Source organism: Epinephelus lanceolatus, chromosome 16, assembly GCF_041903045.1.
Source record: "Epinephelus lanceolatus isolate andai-2023 chromosome 16, ASM4190304v1, whole genome shotgun sequence".
In the NCBI taxonomy this organism is placed as follows: Eukaryota; Metazoa; Chordata; class Actinopteri; order Perciformes; family Serranidae; genus Epinephelus; species Epinephelus lanceolatus.
Window position 1 is genome coordinate 37,999,686 of NC_135749.1, and position 22,837 is coordinate 38,022,522.

Below are 22,837 nucleotides of genomic sequence, written 5' to 3' on the forward strand. Positions count from 1 at the left end.
TCTTAAAGTTTCGAGCAAGAAAGTTGTATTGGGAACAGACCAGTTCACGGCTTGCCACAAAACAATGCAAAGGCGGAAATGCGCAGTGAGGTTAATTTTACCCCAAACAGAAGCCACGATCTGAACAAGTGTGTACATGGACGCTGTTCAGAATAAGGTTCGGCATAAACCACTCCTCTCGATCAGAACACAATTTCTTTCCGAATGAGCCGAAACAGATCCAAATCTTCCAGTTGACGTGTTTACATGAAGCATTTTTATTCTGATCAACCCTTCATTCCGAATATTTGTGTCCATGTAAGCATAGCAAATATGTCTTGTGAGATTTGTTTCTACAAGCGAATATTGTTTTATTATGTGCCATCTTGGCAAATTTACTACACTTGGATAGGATAAGGATAACAAATCAAAAAATTTTGCTCATATTCGGTTCAGGTTCGGCCCACTTTACATGCTGCTGTGTTGTGCTACAGCCTATTCAAGTGCTGGAATTTGTTATTTACATGACAACGCCTGAACGCAACACAGGCAGTGTGTGTTTAATGTTTAATGTCAGACCTATTTAGACTTTTTATTCTCTTTTCATTGTCCAAACATGAAAGTTTCTGTACTCAGGCAAATGCACGAAGTCACATTTCTGTGCTCCAGCCAGTAACTTGCTTTATAAAATAAATAAAGAAGCATAATCAAACGTTCAAAATTTGACGTCACGAGTGACATGAGTTGCTTTCGCTGCCACAAATATTTTACCAGCGGCGCTGCTATTTTGCAGCTCTGGCAGCTTTTGGTGTGAATGTATAGTTATGTGGTCAAACTGTTCCAGTTTCATTGGTGCTGGAGTGCTGGTGACTGACTGGAGACACAAAACTATCACTTTAGGTTAGATGTCCTTGTCTGAGAATAACTAAAAATAATAATAATAATTAATGTTGATGTCTAATGAATAATGTTGTATAACCCCTTCTTTATTAATGCGATTTTTAGGGTAATGCATATATATATACATACATACATACATACATATATATATATATGTATATTTAACTGACAAAGCATCTGAATACTGATTTTGACATCAGTTACCATGGCAACAATTGAAGCTTTGAAGCATTCGAGTCAGCACAAGACTTCTCTTGCGGCCAGGCTCTGCTGTCTCCAACGCCGATTCAACATGCTGAAAAGCCGACAAAGGCTGACTAGCACCAACTTTGTAGGACACACCACAAAAACTAGAGCATCAGACGCTCGCTGATGGTCCGACATTGACCAATGGCCGACCGTCAATCTGAAGTGTAGGGATCTTCTCCACTTTTTGGGATAAAGAAGCTCCATTTTGATGCTTTTTCTGCACTCTGGCACCTTACTTACATTAAAACTACAAAAAAGTCTTAGTGTGAATCAATTTATTTTCATTGAGAATTAGAATATGGTTGAGGGGGGCAGATTTGGCCGGCGGGCCATGAGTTGACCATCATTAGGTCATAGTGCAATTTGCTGTGCTCACCCCGTTGACTTCAAAAGAACTGACACCAAATTCTACAGAAAAATTTGAATGCTGTCACTGACGTCTTGACCTTTTTTATTATAGTTTCCTTGACCATAGCCAAATTTTGCCTGAATGCCCAAATTTGTGCCTGAATTTAACCACGTTTAACCACAGAGTTATTGAATTGTAAGTTTAACATGTCCACCACATAATGTAACATACAGAAGTAACGTATCTGTGGTCTGCATTTATTCTGCAGTTTGTGTTGCTTTTACCTGAACAGGTTATCCATCACATTCTGGTAATTTTCCAGACTATTCTGCGGCAGGTAACAGGAAGAAAACACGATGATGTCATTCATACCGTCTCCATAGTAACCTGAGAGGCGACAGAGAAGGTACAGCAAGTGTTTGAGGTCTCGTCTACACGTAAAAAGATATTTTCCCCCTCCATTAAAAAAAACAAAAAATCTTTGTTTTACAAAATGTCTCCGTCCACACTAGAACCACAGACTGTAAAAATAACAAAGGTTGCTACTGTGATGCCACCCTTCAGATTGTGGACTGCCGTTTTGAAGCCTTGAGTTTGGCATTTTTGCTGTTGCCATTTTGTTTTTTTGGAGCCAGAAGTGACCATATTTGAGCAAGAGGGTGGGGCTGTGGAGGAGCGAAGGGTAGATCTGACTGGGAAGCTAACACTATTAGTTGACAGCCTGTCCCTCAAAGCAGCCCGCTGTTAAATATGCATAACTTTGAACCTTAATAAAATGTAAGCAGGTGAGTTATGTTGAAATTAGCTCCAGAGACCAAAACAAATTGTGTACCAGGCTGTAAACATATTTTTATCTGTTGAAAAGTTGGTCTATTACTGCGGACTAAAGTAAACTTTGCATAAGTTAAAATCCTGTTTAAAATCATGTGTTTAATGTGTAAACAATCTCTGTGTTTGTTAGAAGCCAGTGGAAATAGAGCCCTGAAACAATGAAATGATTCTACTGACCTATAGTCCAGTCAATCTAACTCAAAAATGGGCTCACCCTAGGAGAAATTGCAATAGTAATGTTTCATACTTTGCTCTAATACCCTCCTGCATCATATCTCAAGTATACCTTCATGGATTTAGTGGAATGTTAATAATTCCACGTCAAAAGCAACGTTTTAACATTTTACAGTTACATGGTCAGGGTGAAATGATGATAATATTGGAGGGTCTTTACTGCTGATGGAAATGCCCGAACCTCGCTTGCCCTACATGTAAAAGAGAAGACAAAGCACTGTTTATTGTCTTTTTATCCACCAACTATGATGCCCCATTTTGTGTCAGAGGCTGCTTTCTCTTCAGCTATTTTGTAAGGGTGTCAGGCTTGGTTAAAAGTGCCCTTAAAGTCTGTTGAGTCTCTTTCCATGACTGGGGTGAAATCCTGACTTGGGGTAAGGTCTACTACACCTCTCTATCCTGCCTGTGGGAGGCAGGACTCCCTTCAGTGCAAGCTTTAGTGAGGGAAAAGCAAGCCAGGTTTTTGACCAAGATGAAGCTGCATCAGGGCATGCTAGATGACCCCTTGTGGTATGATTTAGAAATGACGATAAAAGACATTCAAGTCATGAGCTTATACTTGTCTGAGATAATGGAGATACAAGATCATATTCAGAGTGACCGTAGAGAGATGATCAAAAAAATTAAGATCTAAAGCGGGAACAAGATACAAGACCTACCAAGTCATCAATCCGGATATATCTGTTCATCCACTTTATACCAGCCCCAGGCCTTATTTCAGAAAGCAGGAAAGCAGAGTTTTCGGTTCCAGAACAGTTGATCAGAATTAGTTCAATCAACTCTGAGTATGTTCAGCCTGAGGGAAGCATGTGCACAGTGAGCACCACAAGCCATCATCAATGGAGTGCAGATAACATGATTTTCAGTGTTCATATATTTTAATATAATTTGCTATATCCTCTTATTCAGCTGTAATCTGATGGGGCCCAAACACAAAGATATTGTACAGACTGGTAAAAGTTTTGCTTATACTTTCTTCATTCTGTCGACATGAGGCTGAGGTTAACTGAATTGCTGAATTGCTGTGAAATGACTTCCGATTCACGTAATCTCCTTTATTCTCAGATGGAGCTATGATGGGATGTTGAGTCCCATAAATGAGCCAGTCACACCGCGGAATCCTTACATATATGAAAAGTATTCATAAATCATTGCATTATGTGTCCACATAGATTCTTTTCTTATTAACACTGACAAACCTGCAGTTCTATGGAATTCCTCTTTTTTTTAAATATTATTTTTTGGGCTTTTATTGCCTTTAATGATTAATGAACCCATGGCCGCTGCAGCAGCAGGAACTGTACAGCTCCTATATAAGGGCCCCCCGCTCCATCCACTAAGCCACTGATGCCCTGTAGTAGTTGTCCTTAATAATCGTTTCTGATTTATGTCCAGGGAAAACCACAAAAACGGGCAAAAGTCTTTTCAGATCCAGGGTCACTTTTCTTACGGCCCGGGCCCGATAAACCGTTGCCTTGCTGATGTGTTCAGTGCCTCTGATGTTAGAAAGAAAACTGCCATTGCCAAAGAAACAAAGGACAATGCATAAAATTTGCTCAGATGAAAATGCAAATCCATGATGTGTAATATTTGATATATCTGGGTGGAACAGATTGTTAGACAAATGAGGTGTTAGGTGAAATTGTGTCTTTCATAGAGACAGTTCAAAGAGAGACATCCAAACAGGGTCTAATCACCATCTCCTTACGGAACAGTCTCTGAGTAAACTGTACTTCAACGTCCACGACTTAATTCACAAAAGGACACGACAGGTCTCTTCTTTCCTGCCACACACCCAACAGGCAGTCAGCCTCAGGCTAACATGTATTTTATAGTTCTGCGTTGAATTGACGGCGTATCCATGGCATAGGCTGCCTATGCCGTAACCTACGCAGTAGCCTAACGTGCACCTCTCCAGAATTGTAACTATGCGTTGCGGTGATGCAGACTTATTGTCTGTCACTGTATACTGACACCATTTCCCTCAGTGGAAACGGAGCTTGTATTTACTTATAGTTCACAGATAAGAAACAATAAATTGTGTAGACAGTACAGCCTCCATTAAAAAAGCATTTTAAGTCTTGTGTGTGATTTATCCTTCAGGGATTTATACTTCAGGATTTATCCAGGTTTCGTATGAGAAGAGGAAATCTCTGCTCGTCGCTAGGCTAATTTATACAATGTAAAATGCCAAAGGCTTGTGCTAATAATGTTAGCATTTTGTATTTGTTTGGAAAACGTGTTTAGTATAAGACAGTTGTTTTATTGGTGAACCTTGTAGTTGTAATGGAGCCAAACTGTGTGCCATTAATGTTACCTTTGTTAGATGTTGCTGTTGTCCCTGGTTTTATATGAGAAGATGAAAAGATCACTAGCTGCTAGGCTAATTTATACAATGTAAAATGCCCTAGGATTATTCTAATAACGTTAGCATGTTTTATTTGTGGGGAAAATGTGTCCAGATTAACACAAGTGTTTGTCTGTGAATGCTGCGAGTTGTAGTGATGCCAATTTGTGTACTTGTGTTTGAAATTCTCTGTTAAGCCATGTTTAATGTGTGTTTAATGTGTGTTTTGGATCAACTAAACTTAACAGCACTTCACAGAAACCTCTACCATCGACTAGTGTTTTGGAGGTGTAACTGCAGAGTGACACAGACACACCACCGCAGAAGTAAAAATGCTCACAACGGTGAAGGCGATGTGCGTAGGCTACGTGCACAACCATAAATCCCCTTTTAGATGAAGCAAACCTGCTTCATGTTGCCATAGTAACTGACTCAGGGTTACACTGAACTGGCTTTGTGAAAAACAAAACTCAGAGATTCCCTCATCCAGGGCCGTCGCAATTGGACAGGCAAACTAGGCAATTGCCTAGGGCCCCGAGCTGGAAGGGGGCCCCCAGACACGGCTGACATTGGTCCATATCAATGACAATATGATGGAACCCCTATAGACACTGCAACAACGACAACACTTTGGAATCCCCCCTAATGGGGCCCCCTACTAGCTGCTGCTTGTGAGTGGCTAAGTAGGGTGACCAGACGTCCTGCATTGTGCGGGACTGGTATCCAGTGACATTTCAGGTATTAGCTGAGCTATTGAGTATCTTTAAGCAGTGAAAGTTATTATTTATTTCTTTTCACTTGTAGGTTAGATTTGTTTATATATGCTACAGTGATTTGTTTTCCACAGAGCTCTACGGTGCGAGAATTTTACTCGCATTTGCGACTAAAAATAGTTTTGCGCAAGCAAAGTAAATCATTCAGGAGCACCCTGTGCGAGTACAGATTTCAACCAGCAGCAGAAACGAAAGGCGAATCCTGCGGGTTAAACCCACAATCCTTGTATGTTGAACGGGGGTCACAGACGCCGTATTCCTGTCAAATACGGCGCAAGATAAGGGCTTACCAGTGATGGAGAAGTCCGGCTCCAGGTGCAATAATTTCCTCTTTGTTGATTTCATGACTGTCCAGAAGTACCTGAACAGCCGAGCCGTGGCAGCACACAGGTATGTGCCGTGTCAGAGGAGAAACGAGCTGTTCACATTTCTCTCTTTGTGGCAGGTAACGGTCCACAAACCTCACCGCACTTTAGGGACTGTTCATTACTTATGAAGGGACTGTTCTTTACTTATGAAGGGACTGTTCTTTACTGTCAGAGGAGGAGGGTGGCTGGTTGATTTTTATTTCATTTATTTATTTTATTTTGATCTCCCCTATGTTAATCACTTATTGATGCTGTTTTTGAAGTATGAATAAGTCAATAAGTAATTTATTCCATTGAAATATCAGTGATGTATTATAGAAAAGTGATTTATCTTTTTATAAATGACAAAAGGCACATCTGCCTAATCTTTGCTGTGGTATCGTGATACTACTCAGAACTGTGATACTGTCACTGGTATCGTAACGTGGGTCCCAGTTTTGGTACCGTGACAAGTCTCTGATGATTAAACTTCGCGCTGGGGGTGGGTGTCCCACATTGTCCCTCACAAACCTACTCCTTGTCCCACATTTAGTTTATTGGGACCTGGTCACCCTAGAGGCAGGGTGGGGTGGGGAGCCTCCAAGGTGCCTCTTGCCTGGGGCCCCCAGAGAGTCTTGAAACAGCCCTGTCTACATAAACTATTAACTATTTAAAAAACTAGAATTTACCAATAAAAAACTATCAAGTTAAACTAATAATTTCCTATTTTCTCTTGCCTGGGGCCCCCAGAGTGTCTTGAAACAGCCCTGTCCTCATCTCAGGCTTAACATACTCAGAGTTTTCACTAATGCTGCTTTCTGAAATAGGGCCGTGGATAGCTGTTCAGCATCAGTTGAACAGTGATTTATCTTGGTAAAAAGAGAACCAGCTGTGTAGTACTGAAAACCCAGTGTTGACCCATAAGTTACCTTGCTAACTCCAAATCACACTTCGTAGTACAGGCCTCAGGAGTCCGCCATTGTTGTTGTTGTTTCTGGCGGATGCTTATTACACAAAGCAACAATGGGCATGTGAGAATTAAAGAGATCATCTCATTGTTTCCCAAAGGCTCCGTTTTACATCCATACAGATACACAGTGACTAATATTTAGAACAGTGGTTCCCAACTGGTGGGTCGCAGTCCAAAAGTGGGTTGCAGGTTCATTCAGAATGGATCGCAAGTGACCGCGCAAGTGTCAAGTTTGTAAAAAGTATAGAGCTTTTATTTCGAAGTGCATCTAGTTACTGCTGTGGGGTGAGTGATTAACCGACAGAGCTTGACAGAGACAGAAAACTAACTCAATGATACTCTCAACTCTCATTTTGAACATTTCTCACCTGTGTGCTGGCTCCAGCAGGTGGGCCTGCTGAACCGCCATCTTTGCGAGCGGACACTGCTCAGAATCAGAAATTTCACCACTTCAAGTATGGCTGTTGAAGTGCACAGTCTGGCATAATTTATCGCTCTGCTTCTGCAATTGGTCCTCAGTACTGTCTTAAACAGCTTTCACATCTCACATCTCCAAAAATGTCGGAGTAAATTTCAAAAAAGGCGATATTTGGATAAACGTAGGCCACGTACTTAAGAATAGCCTATTAAAACTTAATAAAGTGACAAAGCCTAGCCTTACAGTGGAAATTAAAATAGACTTGGCCGTGCAGGATATTGGTGCATACCGTGCAAATGGAAGTTTGTCACTGACATCAGTTTTTTAACTGCCAGTCACATGGTGAAGCCTACATAAAGTGTTGAGTTGAATTGTTTTAGTTCCTACGTTCCCTGAAGGCAACGTGATAGGGGAAGGTCCCTAGCCTTTTTGTTCAGCTGTCTGTCATGATTCCACACCCCTCTCAGTTGATGCCCCCACGCTAGATCAGGGCCAAAAGTCTGAAACTGAAAAGAAAAGATCTGAAACTGAAAAAGAAAGATCTGAAAGTGAAAAAGATTTGAAACTGTAAAAAATAAGATCTAAATCTGAAAAGATAAAACGTGCAACTGAAAGAAATAGGATCTCAAATATCTAAATATATGAAAGTGAAAATAAAAATAAATAATTTATTCAAAAGAATTACCAAAGTGAATCATAATTATATTTAACCTGAAAAAACATTTTGTACACTTATTTTTATTTTGAATACCTTGATGTATTCTTCAAAATTCAAGATAATTCAAGATCAAAACTTGAATTTTCAGTTTCAAATTTCATTTTTTCAAGTACAAAACATTTGGTCCCAATATAGCTCCATACAATGACATATCGAAACACAAGTATGATGCTGAATGTATTGTGGACCTCAAACTAATGACTAAGAAGGAATCTGGATCCTGTTGCTGGACCAGTCGGGAACCACTGGTTTCGAAAATCCGCACTGTAGAGAGGGTTTTTCAAAAAATTTTAGTGACACAAAACTCTGTGTGGACGAGTGGCCAAAATGTAGAAGACAATATTAGTTTTCAAAAATATCTATTTACATGTAGCCAGGAGCTGAGATAACTGCAACCAAGCTGAGTCATCGTACCTCCGTGTGACAGCACCCTGAGGAATGGCTCCAGGATGCTCATGTTTACCCGGCTCTCCTGAGGAGGAACACCTGTGGAGAAACAGCGCCACCTGGTGCCTTGACTGTCCACCATGTCCTCCCGTTCCAGAGCTCCCAGTTCACTCTGGTCCATCCCCGGTGCAGAACCGGTCTGTGAGTCGAACCTGGACCTGGGACTGAAGCCGGGCGCTCTGCGACGCCGGGATGCCACGCCGAGACGCCGCAGGTCGTCTGGAACACAAACCATGTGATGTCATCAAAGGTGCTTTGGGATGGAATAAATAAACAGGTGGTCATCCTCAACAGTTCTGACCTTTGACCTCTCACCTTCCAGGTCCAGGTCGTAGATGGGGAAGGGCAGTGATTCGCTGTCAGAGGGCGTTTCCATGGCATCCAGGTCAAAGTCCAGCCCCGTGTCATCATCGTCTCCAAGTGAAGGGGAGAGAAAGGCTGAGGAGAAGTCGTCTGAAATTGTAGACTCACTGCGATCTAAAGAATTAGCATTGTTGGCTGGAGTTAGCATGTATCATTATTATTATTATTATTATTATTATTATTAATAATAATAATAATTATCATTATTATCATTATTATTATTATTGTTATTATTATTATCAATTATATTATTACCTAAAGACAAACTGAGAGCTGGAGCCACCAGGACTTTCTTCTTCATTGGTCGTGACAAGGCCAGACTGCTGGGAGGAGCTGAGACAGGAATTGAGGTCACACATTCAGTCTTTCACCTCACACTTTATCATTTATCTTAACAATCTGTTCCACCCAGATATATCAAATATTACACATCATGGATTTGCATTATCATTGGAGCAAATTTTATGCATTGTCCTTTGATTCGTTGGCAATGGCAGTTTTCTTTCTAACATCAGAGACACTGAACACATCAGTGAGGCAACAGTTTGTCAGGCCGTAAGAAAAGTGTCTCTGGCTCTGAAAAGACTTTTGCCTGTTTTTGTGGTTTCCCTGGACATAAATCAGAAAGGATCATCAAAGAGGAATTCCACAGAACCGCAGGTTTGTCAGTGTTAATAAGATATTAATCTACGTGGATACATGATGGAATGATTTCTGAATACTTTTCATATATTCAAAAATTTCTGCGGTGCAATTGGCTCAATTATGAGACTCACATCCCATCATAGGTCACACTGTTAAGATAAAATGTTTGTAAAATGTTTCTATATTTTCTGTATATTAGCCACATTAATGCATCACATTACACAACGTCACTTCACGTTACCTATCAATACCCTCTGCAGTCTTTTCCCATCACACCTCACACTGTTTAGCTGCAGCTGCCGTATTAGATTTTTATTTTATTTTTTTCAAGACATGCAAAGTCTTCATTCGCAGTCAATCTCCGATTCAGTTGGGATGAAATAAGTGGCTGAACATACTCAGAGTTGATTGAGCTAATTCTGATCAGCTGTTCTGGAACCGGAAACTCAGAGTTCCTCAGCTCAGGCTGAGAGGTTTCTTGAGCCTGCTTTCTTAAGTAGGGCCCAGGACTTTCTTCTTTGTTGGTTGTGACAAGGCCAGACTGCTGGGAGCATAGATATATATAATCATAGATGACTCATTCCTGTGGCTACTGTGTGTCAACGTCGCCGCCATCTTGGGGAGGTCACGGCCGGCTGGCTAGTACTGTTGTGTATAGAGATAAGTCTTCAGCAAACTTTGCGTGCTGACTCAAAAGACTCAAAGTGTAATTGGGTGCCAGTCCAAAAAATTACAGCAAAGCAGAAAAACCCGACAGCACTCACTAATAAGTATAATACTTTTTAATATAGTGGATTGCACAGCAGCAGTCGAACGGACGTGTTTCAACTCATAGCCGTCCTCAGCGTTAAATGGTTTGTGGGCGTGTGTCCTTTTTAACAGGAACCAGCTGGTTCAGATTAACATTAAAAACAATACAAATATGGATCATTTATAAATGCAACCTCAGTGATACATTGAAAAGTCTGAATATAATAAAAAAAATAGAATGTGTATATATATATATATATATATATATATACACATTTGTACTTCAAGATTTTCTATTTTTTTATTATATTCAGACTATTAGATGTATCACAGAAATAAGAATTTCTATTTTAGTTTTTTTAATGAATATTTTATTTGTTGTTGGGTTTTGTTTTTGCAGATTTTAGTTTTTACTCAATCATAAAGATGTAATTCCTCTCATATTTTTAGTTTTGCTGTTGTTTTTGATTATTTGAATACTTTATTCTTATTTTTTAAATTGATGTTTTATGTTTTATTGTTTATTTTGTGTTTTTATCTAGATATTTTGTATTATATTTTGTAAGTATTTCATAAAGTTTACTCATTTATTTTATTTAATTTATTTTCATATTTATTTATATTTTGTATTTAATTTTTATTTTAAAATCTTGTTATTATTATTATCATTAATACGCATTTTAAAGAGAGCATAATGTACAAAATTTGCCCCATTACAATTTTAAATTAGAGCAAATTATACGAGACAAACTTCGTCTCCAGGGCTGTGGGTGTTAAAGGATTAATGATGGACAGTAAAATAACTAAAACTCAACAGAAATCAAACTGTAAAGTTTTCAGAAGCATTGTGGAGTAAGGTCTTTCTCCATACCTGGCCGGTCTGCGGTTGGCGTGGATGCTTTCTGTTCTGTGACAAACTCGTCTTCAACAGCTCCTGAAGACAGGAAGTCAGAGATCAGAAGAAGAAGATGAAGAAGAAGAGGAGGAGGAGGAAAAGGAGCTGCCCTGGATATATGTGTGTATGTATCATTCTCATCAAAACTCATTAAAACTACCAAAACGTATTATTATCATTATTGATGATGATGTTGTTGTTGTTGTTGTTTTCCTGTGGGCAGCAAAGGGCGCTGCAGCTCAGGAGCTAAGAAAATTACCTGTGTGGAGGTGAGACTGCTGCTCTGGCTCACCTGCTGGAGGACAAACAGTTGTCATGAAGAGAGACAGACAGACTTTCACATAAAGAAGAGATGAAGATGGACTTGTCTTCCTTACCCTCTTTGTCTGCAGTTGAAACATCTTTGCTCTCCATACCTGCTGACTCAGCACCTGCTGCTGCTGCCATGACATCATTGACCAGTTCACCAGTTTCCTTGTCCTCAACCTCCTCCACTTCATCCTCCTCATCTTCTGTGGAGGAAGATCAGACTGATTGTCACATACACAGTTCAACATGTCGTGAAATTATTTTGTGCCTAGCTCCAGGAAACAACTGACAAATAGAAAAAACATATAACATAATAATAATTATTTCTTTATTTATATAAATATAATATACAAATATAATATAAATACCATAGGAAAAAGACTACTTATATATGGATAGATAGATAGATAGATAGATATAAAAGTAAAGAAAATCAGTTTAACAGATTAAACGATTGTAATAATAACTGAATGATTTCCTGTGTGTAGACACAGGTCAGTACCTGTCTGATCATCAGGTGGTGCAGCAGGACTCATGGTGGTTGTTAAAGTACCATTAGCAGCTGCAGTAGTATTAGCAGTGGTGGTAGTATCACTAATAGTAGTAGTTGCAGTAGTCGTAGTATCAGTAGTATTACTTATGATGTCTTCCAGAGATGACCTGCACACAGAAACATTTACAGACTGTAAACTGACCTAACTGATTATTTTGATTTCACTGATATTAGTTATCATCATGTACTGCACACAAGTACCAATATAAGGTATTTGTACTTGAGATTTGTTTTTCCTTTTCATGCTACATTCTACTGAAATCAAACTGTTTATACAACAAGTGCAGCTGAAACCATTAGTTCATTAAACAGTTAGTGGATTGACAGAACACTTGATGGCTCCTGCTGCAAAAACTTTTCCTTTAAATAAAGTTAGTAATTGTAACGTATTAGTGATAATGTTAGTATCAGTGATAATATCAATAATTGTAAAGTATTGGTAGTAATGTTAATAATTGTAAGGTATTAGTAATAATGTTAATAATCGTAACATATTAGTTGTAGGAGCCAGGAATTAATTAATAGGTGTGTCTTTTCTATTCGTAATAAGGGGAAAGGATATTGATTGTTATTCTTTGGTCTTGTTTGTTTTGGTTATGATATAATTTATTTTGTGGTCATATTGCGTAGGGGGATAGCGGGTAACATCTATGGGCAGGCATATGAAGTTAATATATTCACCTGTTCACTCCTCATTGTGTGGGAGAGAGAGGGGGGGTGAGCTGGGTTGCCATATTTTTTTGTTACTTTGATTATCAGTTTGTGCACTTTATCATGAGTTGATCATCTTTTTTCATTAATAAAAAGTTAAACTTATTTTCGAAATCTCAGTGGATTCTTCTGTTAAGAGTGTCAGACAGTCAGGCCCAACCTCAGTCCCTCAGCGACTCCTTTGCTGTTTGAAGTCGCTACATTAGTGATAATGTCAATATTTGTATTGGTAGTAATGTTGATAATCGTAACATATAAGTGATAGTTTCAATAATTATGAAGTATTGGGTAGGTAGTGAGGTTATTAATTGCAATGTATTAGTGATAATGTTAATAATCATAATGTATTGGTGATAATGCTAATAATCTTAACGTATTTGTGATAATGTTAATAATCGCAACGTATTAATGTCAGTAATTGGAAAGTATTGGTAGCATTGTGTCAATAATTGTAAAGTATTAGTGATGATATTAATAATTGTTACATATTAGTGATAATGCTAATAATTGTGATGTATAAATGATAATGTCAATAATTGTAACGTATTAGTGATAATGGTAACAATTGTGACGTATTCAGGGGCGGAAATCCCGGGGGGGACAGGGGGGACATGACTCCCCCTTCAGTAAAACTGTCCCCCCTAGAATAATTTGAGACACAATTAATAATTTTTGAACAATGCAGAAGTATTTATTAAAAGCACAATGTAAGCGGTTCTCATTATAATCGCACAATAATGTGCTATTTAAATCTTAAAAGATTTAGTCCCCCCTCCCATTCCTAGTAGTGGTATATCCCACACTCTTTCCAATGGGCGGGGCTACTTGGCAGCAGTAGCAGCGTGTGGCTGGAACCGCTGCCCACATCGCCATCGCAGGGTAAGATGTTCACTCACGTGGACACAGTTTAACTTACACAAGTTACAACACATCCCATTTACTGTTACAACAAGCCCCAGGCCCAGGCTGATAATATAAACTTTCTCATGCATTGTTCAAAAGCCTACTCAATTACGAGTGCTGCTAAGCTAAAAGCTAATGATTAAGCTCAGAGTTTAGTGATAGTCAGAGAGGACAGGAGAGAAAGAAGAGGGAGAGGACAGGACAAGAGCAGTCAGTGGCGGAGCGGCTCGTAGCTAATGGGTACCTGTCTGTAGGCTCTCCACCTGTCAGTGAGACATGAAAGACGTGCAGTCACGGACGAGGAGCGGTCATTACGTGCGACTATTACGCACGGTTGTGATGGAGCGTAGCTAATGGGTACCTTTTCTGTAGGCTCTCCACCTGTCAGTGAGACAAACATGAAAGACGCGCAGTCACGGACGAGGAGCGGTCATTACGCGCGACTATTACGCACGGTTGTGACGGAGCGTAACTAATGGGTACCTGTCTGTAGGCTCTCCACCTGTCAGTCAGACAAACATGAAAGATGTGCAGTCACGGACGAGGAGCGGTCATTACGTGCAACTATTACGCATGGTTGTGACGGAGTGGCTTGTAGCTAATGGGTACCTGTCTGTAGGCTCTCCACCTGTCAGTGAGACAAACATGAAAGACGTGCAGAACGGACAAGGAGCGGTCATTACGCGTGACTATTACGCACGGTTGTGAGGTGTGCAGCGGCAGATCTCACAGCACACTGTTTATAAACCAGTTTACCAGTTTAATTGCAGGAAATGTTGTTGTTAAGCCATTTCTCATAAGTATAGACACTCACTCTGCCTGTTGGAGAGATAGAGAGAAGATTAAAGCGTCATATTGCGGTAAAAGATGTTGTATAAAAGACAGGCTACAACTTTTTTTCCTTGTCCCCCCCTGGAATTATTCTCTAAAATTTTACTGTTTATTGTCCCCCCCAACTATGAAATGGGATTTTCGCCCCTGGACGTATTAGTAATAATGTTAATAATTGTAAGGTATCAGTGATAATGCTAATAATTGTAATGTATTGGTGGTAATGTTAATAATATTTATCATTACTAATAGTAAATAGTAATGGATTAGTAATAATGTCAATAATTGTAATGCATTAGTGATAATGTTAATAATTGTAACATATGAGTGATAATGTTAATAATTGTATTTTTTTTTTTTTTTTAGTCTAAAGTAGAATAAACTGAAGTGCATGAACTCTGACCTGCGGGTGTCTTCTTCTTGTTCTTCCTCTCTGGACTCCATGTTGTTCCTGCTGACAAATTACCTGGTTACAATTTAAGTATTTACATTTTATGAATATATAAGCTGTAGTTACTTTGCAGATTAAAATGTTACACATTAAACATGTGACTGTATAAAGTATGATGCACTGCGATGAAGTACATGATCCAACAGTGTGTAACCTTGTTAAACACCTTGACAGCATTTACATTAAAAGTTGACAGTAGTCATCAGGTAAGGGCCGTTTCATAGTCGACGCAAAGGCACTCAGACGCGAAAGCATTGGGATGCATCAAGATGCATTGGCCGCCATGATGCGTGCTTGCGTCTCAAAATGTGCTGTCCCTTTTTTTGATACGCGATGCAGCAACACGTGTAATACCATGCGTTGCCAGCGAGGGTGATAATGAAAAGCGACGTACTTGAAATTAACCACTTTTTGTTATTCACAGAAGAAGGAGGTTTGAAATATGGCAGACGAGGAGGAAAAACTTTGCGAACTCGTACGGGCACACCCCCATTTATGACAGTTCAAGTGCCCTGCACTCTAATAAAATAGCAGTAGAAAATGCGTGGAAAGAGATAGCAATGGCAATGGGAAAGAGCATCGAAACAGTAAAAAAAGATTGTAAAAACGTGAGGGACATTTTGATCTGAACATCACCTGGAATGTCACCTGGAATGTACGGTCACTCTGCTACCCCTTATTGCGCGAGGAATGTATTGCATTTCAAGTGTCGCCCTCGTTGCTTGCATTCAATGTGTTGACTATGAAAAGAATTGCGCTGCTCGCGTCACTTGCGTCGCTTGCTCGCGTTGCGTGTGTTGACTATGAAACGGCCCTAAGAATATAAATGGATACATACAGTAAGACCGGCCATTGTTTCTGAGTACTTTTATTTTTGATACTTTAACTACATGAAGCCTTGTGTAGGCCTACTTAAGTAATTATTAATACAGGACATTGTTACAATGGAGTATTTTTATACTATACTGCTGTACTTTAATTTTAAGGTCCTATATAACTTACAGAAAAAGCTTATTAGTGACAATGGTGTTGTTTAGTGAAATGCAGTAGGTATCCTGTTGGTCACACTAGATATGAGCAAGCACTTGGACATGACATGACAAACAAACGTGATGAAATGAATGTGACTGACCGCCATTGTATATGGCAGGTCCTGTTAGCTAGGTTACAGATAGCTTACCTTACCTTAGGTTACATTTAGCTTGTTGGCTAACCCTGCCTTGCATTATGCTTGACAAGTAAAAACATTATCAATGACATGTTACATCATTTATTGTCGGCTAAATCAACACCATTTGTATGTAAGCATCATGGATCATGTTAGCTGGCGAAGTAATTTGGCAAGCTAGCCAACTCATAAATCCACTCAGATATTTTGCTAACGTTAGTGAGCAAACAAGCTCAGCTTAGCCAGCTAGCTACACTGCATTGATCTGGCATTGGTTGCTTTGTTCTGTTAGGGTCATTCCTAGCATTCTGTGTAATTTGAGTCCCCATGACATAATACAGTCTTAGTTTTGTGTAAAAATGGGCTAACACTTATTTTTAAAAGCTTGTCTTACATGGTAACCACTTCTACCATCAAACAATGATATGTATGCAGGATTAATTAAAATTAACATTATTATTATTAACAATATAACATTTAACATTACTTTAAATTAGCATAAGTAGGTGAAATTATCATGTCCCCAATTTTGTTTGCTCAATTTCAATTACAAATATAGGTAAAAGAAATCTAACAAATTCTACATTTTTTTATTATATTTGTATAGCCTAATTTATAATATTGCTCACCACGTTATTTTTCGTCATTTATATATTTTTAATGCTAAAATTTTTTAAATATGTTGTGCCCCTGGGTCGATTGCCCACCCTCCAAAATATCACACCCATCCTGTCCTGACACTGTCTTTGACACTGTCCTACAGACACAGTTTCTGGGCTGTTACAACCTCCTGTGTCAAATTAAAGGCAAGACAACTCTGTCCCCCCCATTACACGATCGTCCTATACAGCACAGTAAGGCAGAATAACAGTTTGATATTCCTGCTTTGAACAGGCAGTAAAAGGAGCTAAGGTTAGAAGACAGTTGATGGTTAAGTGTGTGTGTATGTGTGATACTTTAAATGGTAATTTTAATGATTAATAGTTGTTATTAATGTTGTTAATTAATGTTTAGAATTGTTTATGTTCATTGTCATATCTCAAATGTTCATTTTAAACTTAATTACATTTCTTTTCTTTAATGTTGTTCACTGGTGTAACGTCCACCCTGTTACATCCTGTCCATCCTGTTACTCTTCTGTCCACCCTGTTACCTGTGTGTTGTTGTTTTTGTTTTGTTTTTGTTTGTTTTTTTATGATAATTAAATAAAATCAACAAATATTAAGCATGTCTTAGTGGTTATTTGCATGCTATGAAATGGCAAAATGAAATCACTGAAATACGGAGCAAAATTCCATTAAAAATCCCTTTGATTCGAAAAGAAATGTGTTGAAATTAGATTAAACAGAGCAAGACGTTTTTCAAAATATTTTTTTTTGTTTTTGAATACTTGTTAAAGGTTATTTTGAAGATAAAGTAAGGGACATTTTAAGTCTTAAAAAATATAAATATTGTAATAACTGTGCATTCAAAACACATATTAATAGAGATGAGAATGTCCTGTCTGTCACATGCAAAGAATTTGGTTGAAAATATTAGATCATAATATCTGGAGCTGGACCGATACATTTTTCTTATACTTCATCATGCCCTCATTTACATGAAATAATAAAATCCTGTAAAATTTTACATTTTTTGATAGAAGTTAACCAGGCTAAAATGGCACCGCATAATAGGAATGACCCAGTAGCTGATAAAGTTATTTTTTCAAATGCCAAGCCAGCCAACTTAACAGCCAGATCAGCCCTGGAGTCTGGATAAATTAAATGATGTTAATCACTTCAGACAAAATTTTGCTACATTAGCTAGGAATTCATTCATGTTAGCAAGCAACTAAAACCACATATCCCAATATATTTCACATCAGTGTTTCCTCTGATTTTTGCAGCATCAGGGACACAGAATTTATGATGAGGCACTGAATTATATGTTTTTTAGTTGCTGTTTATGACCAAAAAAATGAGTTTTTCTTTTTTTTTTACATTCCTATCTTTTTATTAACCTATTAATTTATAATGTATATGACAAGCAAAATGCAGTCTGTGTTTCTGTTTACTTGCATTAAACTTTTCATTTTTTTATTAAACATAATTATGTGAGTACTTCACCTCCTATATATTAGCAGATCTGTAGTATAATATATCCAAATAACTCACAGAAAAATTAGACTCAGATCAAAACTGAACTAAACTACAGGCTGTCAATAAACCTCTGGCCACACAGTGTCTGAGGTTGACTTTGTCATGCTCATATCTCACTGCTGAAGTAATCTGTATTTGTGCTGCTCTTATCTCAGAGGACCAGGTTACAACGAAGGAGACTGAAAGGTTGAAGACAAACTACAAACTTTTCTCAAATGACACAATGAAGAAACTAAAGATTTACAATGAAAACATAGAAGTAAAGACTCACAGCAGGTCTGCGCTCTCAGGGAGTCAACAGGAAGCTCACTTACACCCAGCAGCGGCAGCCAGGTGAAGTGAGACAGGTGAGACAGGTTCAGGACAAACAGCCGAGATCACTGAGAAACCTACCACTCACCTGGAGACTCACCTGATGACATCACAGTGACTTTTTATGAGTTTATGAGCGGACTCTAACACTTCACCCGTCTGTCTCTGTCTTTGTGTACTCTCAGCCAACAGGACGGCAGAGGTGTGGTGTGTTTCCACAGCAAGGGCCTGGCCCTGTTACCACGGAGATATGACTGTACAAGCAGGGGTGGAAACAGCAGCATTGCATGCCCCTGCCTGCTGAGTACACACACACACACACACCTATATGTGTGTGTGTGTGTGTGTGTGTGTGTGAGAGTTGATTACTCAATGATGAGTTTTTATTTTCCTGTTGTTGTCGTTGACAAGTTGAGTCGAGTTTATTCCAACTGGCCAACCTTTGACTCAACAGGTTTGTCATTTAACGGCTTCACAGAGCAACAGGATTAACAAGTCTGCAGTCATGCTGGCAGCTCTGTGTGGCTGCACAGTGAGGCCTCGTCCACATGGACATAGATATGTGTTTTCTCTTTCTGTCAACACGCACACTATGTTTTAAAAGTAACTTAATTCACTGGGCCAAGGTGGAACGTTTACTTGTAGTGTTACTCAATGCATGAGTTGACAACATGAATCTATCAGGACACCTTAAATGTCATTGTGACGGGGTGCCCACTGGCTCAGTGGGTAGAGCAGGTGCCCATGTACAAAGGCTGGTTCTCACACTATGAATCCCCCCACAGGCACGATGAACACAAGTAGTTCTCTAGGAGCTGGTTTAATGAAGCCATCCAATCTCCATCACACCGTGAAAACTGTACACAAATAACACAATTGACACAATTAGACATAATAAAATAAAGTAAATTAGACCAGACAAAACGTAGGCTACACACATGTAGCTAGCAATACAATTTGACCAAATAATAAGAAACAAAAAGTACCTCGTTGGCTGCATGCCATAAAAGAGGGAATTGTCCATGAAGCGGGAGGTGATTGTCCTTAATGTCGTTTGTTGTCTCGTCTTGTCCGACAACTAACTTATAAACTTTGTAAATAGCCAAATAACCGCGAGGTCATCTGACAGTCCATCAATCATCTCTTCATGTCAGGAATGAAGAAAGCGGAAGTACGTAACAGGAAAGGAAAGTGAAAGTACGTCTCCAAACAACGCAAGACCAGGCTTGTAGACCATGTACATAGGAATAATCAAATTAATCAAATCATGTGTCACTCAATAAAACTACTATGAAAATACAATCATGTCTCCAATTATTAATATGAAATGTAAACATGTAAATATGTATGTAAATAACTATGAATTAACTGTTTATATGAACCAATCATGGAATCAATTATGCATTAATGAACTACATCAGTGAACTGTATGCACCATCATGGATACATTTACACACACTGTTTACTGCAAAAGCAAAGGTCAGTGCATCATAAGTCTCTTGAACTACAGGAACATCTTTGTGTTGACAATATCCTGTGCATTGGCATCTCACCATTTCAATGATGGCCTGAGGAGCCCATCAGGGATAGTGGGTCTCAACTAGCCTTTATCATCCGTGTAGTAGCCATTTTGCAGAGGATTCAAAGCTACTTGCTGTTGAATGCTTGCCTGGCCCCAAACTCGAGCTTGCACATGTTGCTCCCCTATCAATAAGCTGCTTCAGGACATCCTCTGTAGGTGGTAGCTTGTTACGCTCTGCCTTACTTGTCAAAATGTACCATCTCAGCTCTGGAATGTTTCTTGTTGTGGTTCCTTTTGAGTAATAGGAAGCACACACAAACCTAATCAAATGTTTCTGTTGTTCTTCCCAGTGGTGTAAGGTAGTTACAATGGGCCCCAGTGCACGCTATTATGAGGAGCCCTATTACGCCCTAGTTACAAGTTATGAAGCACACACACACGCACACACACACACACACACACACACACAGTTTTAGGTGTATATATATTTTAGCAACAGTGTGTCTTACTGCCGCTTTTACGTTACATCCACTTGCAGATACTTTATATTGGACACTTTAACATACATATTACACAGCAATCATCATAACCTGTATAAGACAAATCTACAAAAGAAAATAGGAAATTATTAGTTTAACTTGATAGTTTTTATTGGTAAATTATAGTTTTTTAAATAGTTTATGTAGACAGGACTGTTTCAAGACTCTCTGGGGGCCCCAGGCAAGAGGCACCTTGGAGGCCCCCCACTCCACCCTGCCTCTAGGGTGACCAGGTCCCAATAAACTAAATGTGGGACAAGGAGTAGGTTTGTGAGGGACAATGTGGGACACCCGCCCCCCAGTGCGAAGTTCAGTCATCAGAGACTTGTCACGGTACCAAAATTGGGACCCACGTTACGATACCAGTGACAGTATCACAGTTCTGAGTAGTATCACGATACCACAGCAAAGATTAGGCAGATGTGCCTTTTGTCATTTATAAAAAGATAAATCACTTTTCTATAGGCCTAATACATCAATGATATTTCAGTGGAATAAATTACTTATTGACTTATTCATACTTCAAAAACAGCATCAATAAGTGATTAACATAGGGGAGATCAAAATAAAATAAATAAATGAAATAAAAATCAACCAGCCACCCTCCTCCCCTGACAGTAAAGAACAGTCCCTTCATAAGTAAAGAACAGTCCCTAAAGTGCGGTGAGGTTTGTGGACCGTTTCCTGCCACAAAGAGAGAAATGTGAACAGCTCGTTTCTCCTCTGACACGGCACATACCTGTGTGCTGCCACGGCTCGGCTGTTCAGGTACTTCTGGACAGTCATGACATCAACAAAGAGGAAATTATTGCACCTGGAGCCGGACTTCTCCATCGCCGGTAAGCCCTTATCTTGTGCCGTATTTGACAGGAATACGGCGTCTGTGACCCCCGTTCAACCCACAAGGATTGTGGGTTCAACCCGCAGGATTCGCCTTTCGTTTCTGCTGCTGGTTGAAATCTGTACTCGCACAGCATGCTCCTGAATGATTTCTTTTGCTTGCACAAAACTATTTTTAGTCGCAAATGCGAGTAAAATTCTCGCACCGTAGAGCTCTGTGGAAAACAAATCACTGTAGCATATATAAACAAATCTAACCTACAAGTGAAAAGAAATAAATAATAACTTTCACTGCTTAAAGATACTCAATAGCTCAGCTAATACCTGAAATGTCACTGGATACCAGTCCCGCACAATGCAGGACGTCTGGTCACCCTACTTAGCCACTCACAAGCAGCAGCTAGTAGGGGGCCCCATTAGGGGGGATTGCAAAGTGTTGTCATTGTTGCAGTGTCTATAGGGGTTCCATCATAACGTCATTTATATGGACCAATGTCAGCCGTGTCTGGGGGCCCCCTTCCAGCTCGGGGCCCTAGGCAATTGCCTAGTTTGCCTGTCCAGTTGCGACGGCCCTATATGTAGAATAAGTTTATAATTTGTTATAGACTGACACTGTTTTACAAAACCAGAAAACTATGATGGAGATGGGTTTGACATTTTTAGGGCATGTATGGAAAACAGCACCATTTTTGTTTTAACGTGAGTTCTTCTTTGAACACGGGCGTATTTCCAGGTGCCAGTCAGGCACCTCCACCCCCACGCATAATACAAGGTTGAATCATCAGCATAAAAAAACATTTTTGCACTTTTAGTAGCCCAAGCAAGATCATTAATACAGTGAACAGTTATGGTCCAAGGCAACTGCCCTGAGGCACACCACATACTAGATCCCTGCTGTTCGATATGCCACCATTCAAATACACCTGTTGTGATCTAGAAGAAGGAGAAGATAATTATGGATCCACTTTAGCGCCAGTGGTCCAAAACCATAACATTCTAGTTTCTTTACCAAGAAAGAATTGTCAAGTAAATTGAAGGCAGCAGTGAAATCTAACAACACAGCCCCCTCCATCAGAGAATTATCAATGGCTCTAAACCAGTCATCAGTCATTTTTATCAGAGCAGTAGATGTGGAGTGGCCAGTTCTGTATGCATGTTGAGACATAGTTATTAAATTATTCATAAAGAAATAATCATGAATTTGCATGTGTAGAATTTTTTCGATGATTTTGCTCAGAACAGGAATAATGCTAATCGGTCTGGAGTTGCTCTCATTAAAAACATATTTTTTATCTTTGGGTATTGGGATGATTTTAGCTGTCTTCCACAACATAGGACATTT

The 22,837-nt window shown here is 39.2% G+C and overlaps 1 protein-coding gene across 8 annotated transcripts in view; it reads right to left on the reverse strand.

Moving 5' to 3' along the window:
- Positions 1 to 18,771, reverse strand: part of LOC117263724 (BCL2/adenovirus E1B 19 kDa protein-interacting protein 2-like) — a 45,049-nt gene extending 26,278 nt beyond the window's left edge. For 2 of the 8 annotated variants that reach the window (XM_078176066.1, XM_078176064.1), the window contains exons 1-10: positions 18,554 to 18,690; positions 14,926 to 14,973; positions 12,027 to 12,184; positions 11,593 to 11,727; positions 11,475 to 11,510; positions 11,192 to 11,254; positions 9,181 to 9,258; positions 8,878 to 9,039; positions 8,530 to 8,781; positions 1,762 to 1,864 (exon numbers count right to left, since the gene is read on the reverse strand). In XM_078176066.1, coding sequence (XP_078032192.1) covers positions 1,762 to 1,864; positions 8,530 to 8,781; positions 8,878 to 9,039; positions 9,181 to 9,258; positions 11,192 to 11,254; positions 11,475 to 11,510; positions 11,593 to 11,727; positions 12,027 to 12,184; positions 14,926 to 14,966 — 1,028 coding nt within the window. In that variant the 5' untranslated portion in view covers positions 14,967 to 14,973; positions 18,554 to 18,690. Of the gene's footprint in view, positions 1 to 1,761; positions 1,865 to 8,529; positions 8,782 to 8,877; positions 9,040 to 9,180; positions 9,259 to 11,191; positions 11,255 to 11,474; positions 11,511 to 11,592; positions 11,728 to 12,026; positions 12,185 to 14,925; positions 14,977 to 18,553 lie in introns of all 8 variants that reach the window. The other 6 variants (XM_078176065.1, XM_078176068.1, XM_078176069.1 and 3 more) reach the window with 6 other exon arrangements.
- Between the last annotated feature and the right edge of the window lie 4,066 nt (positions 18,772 to 22,837).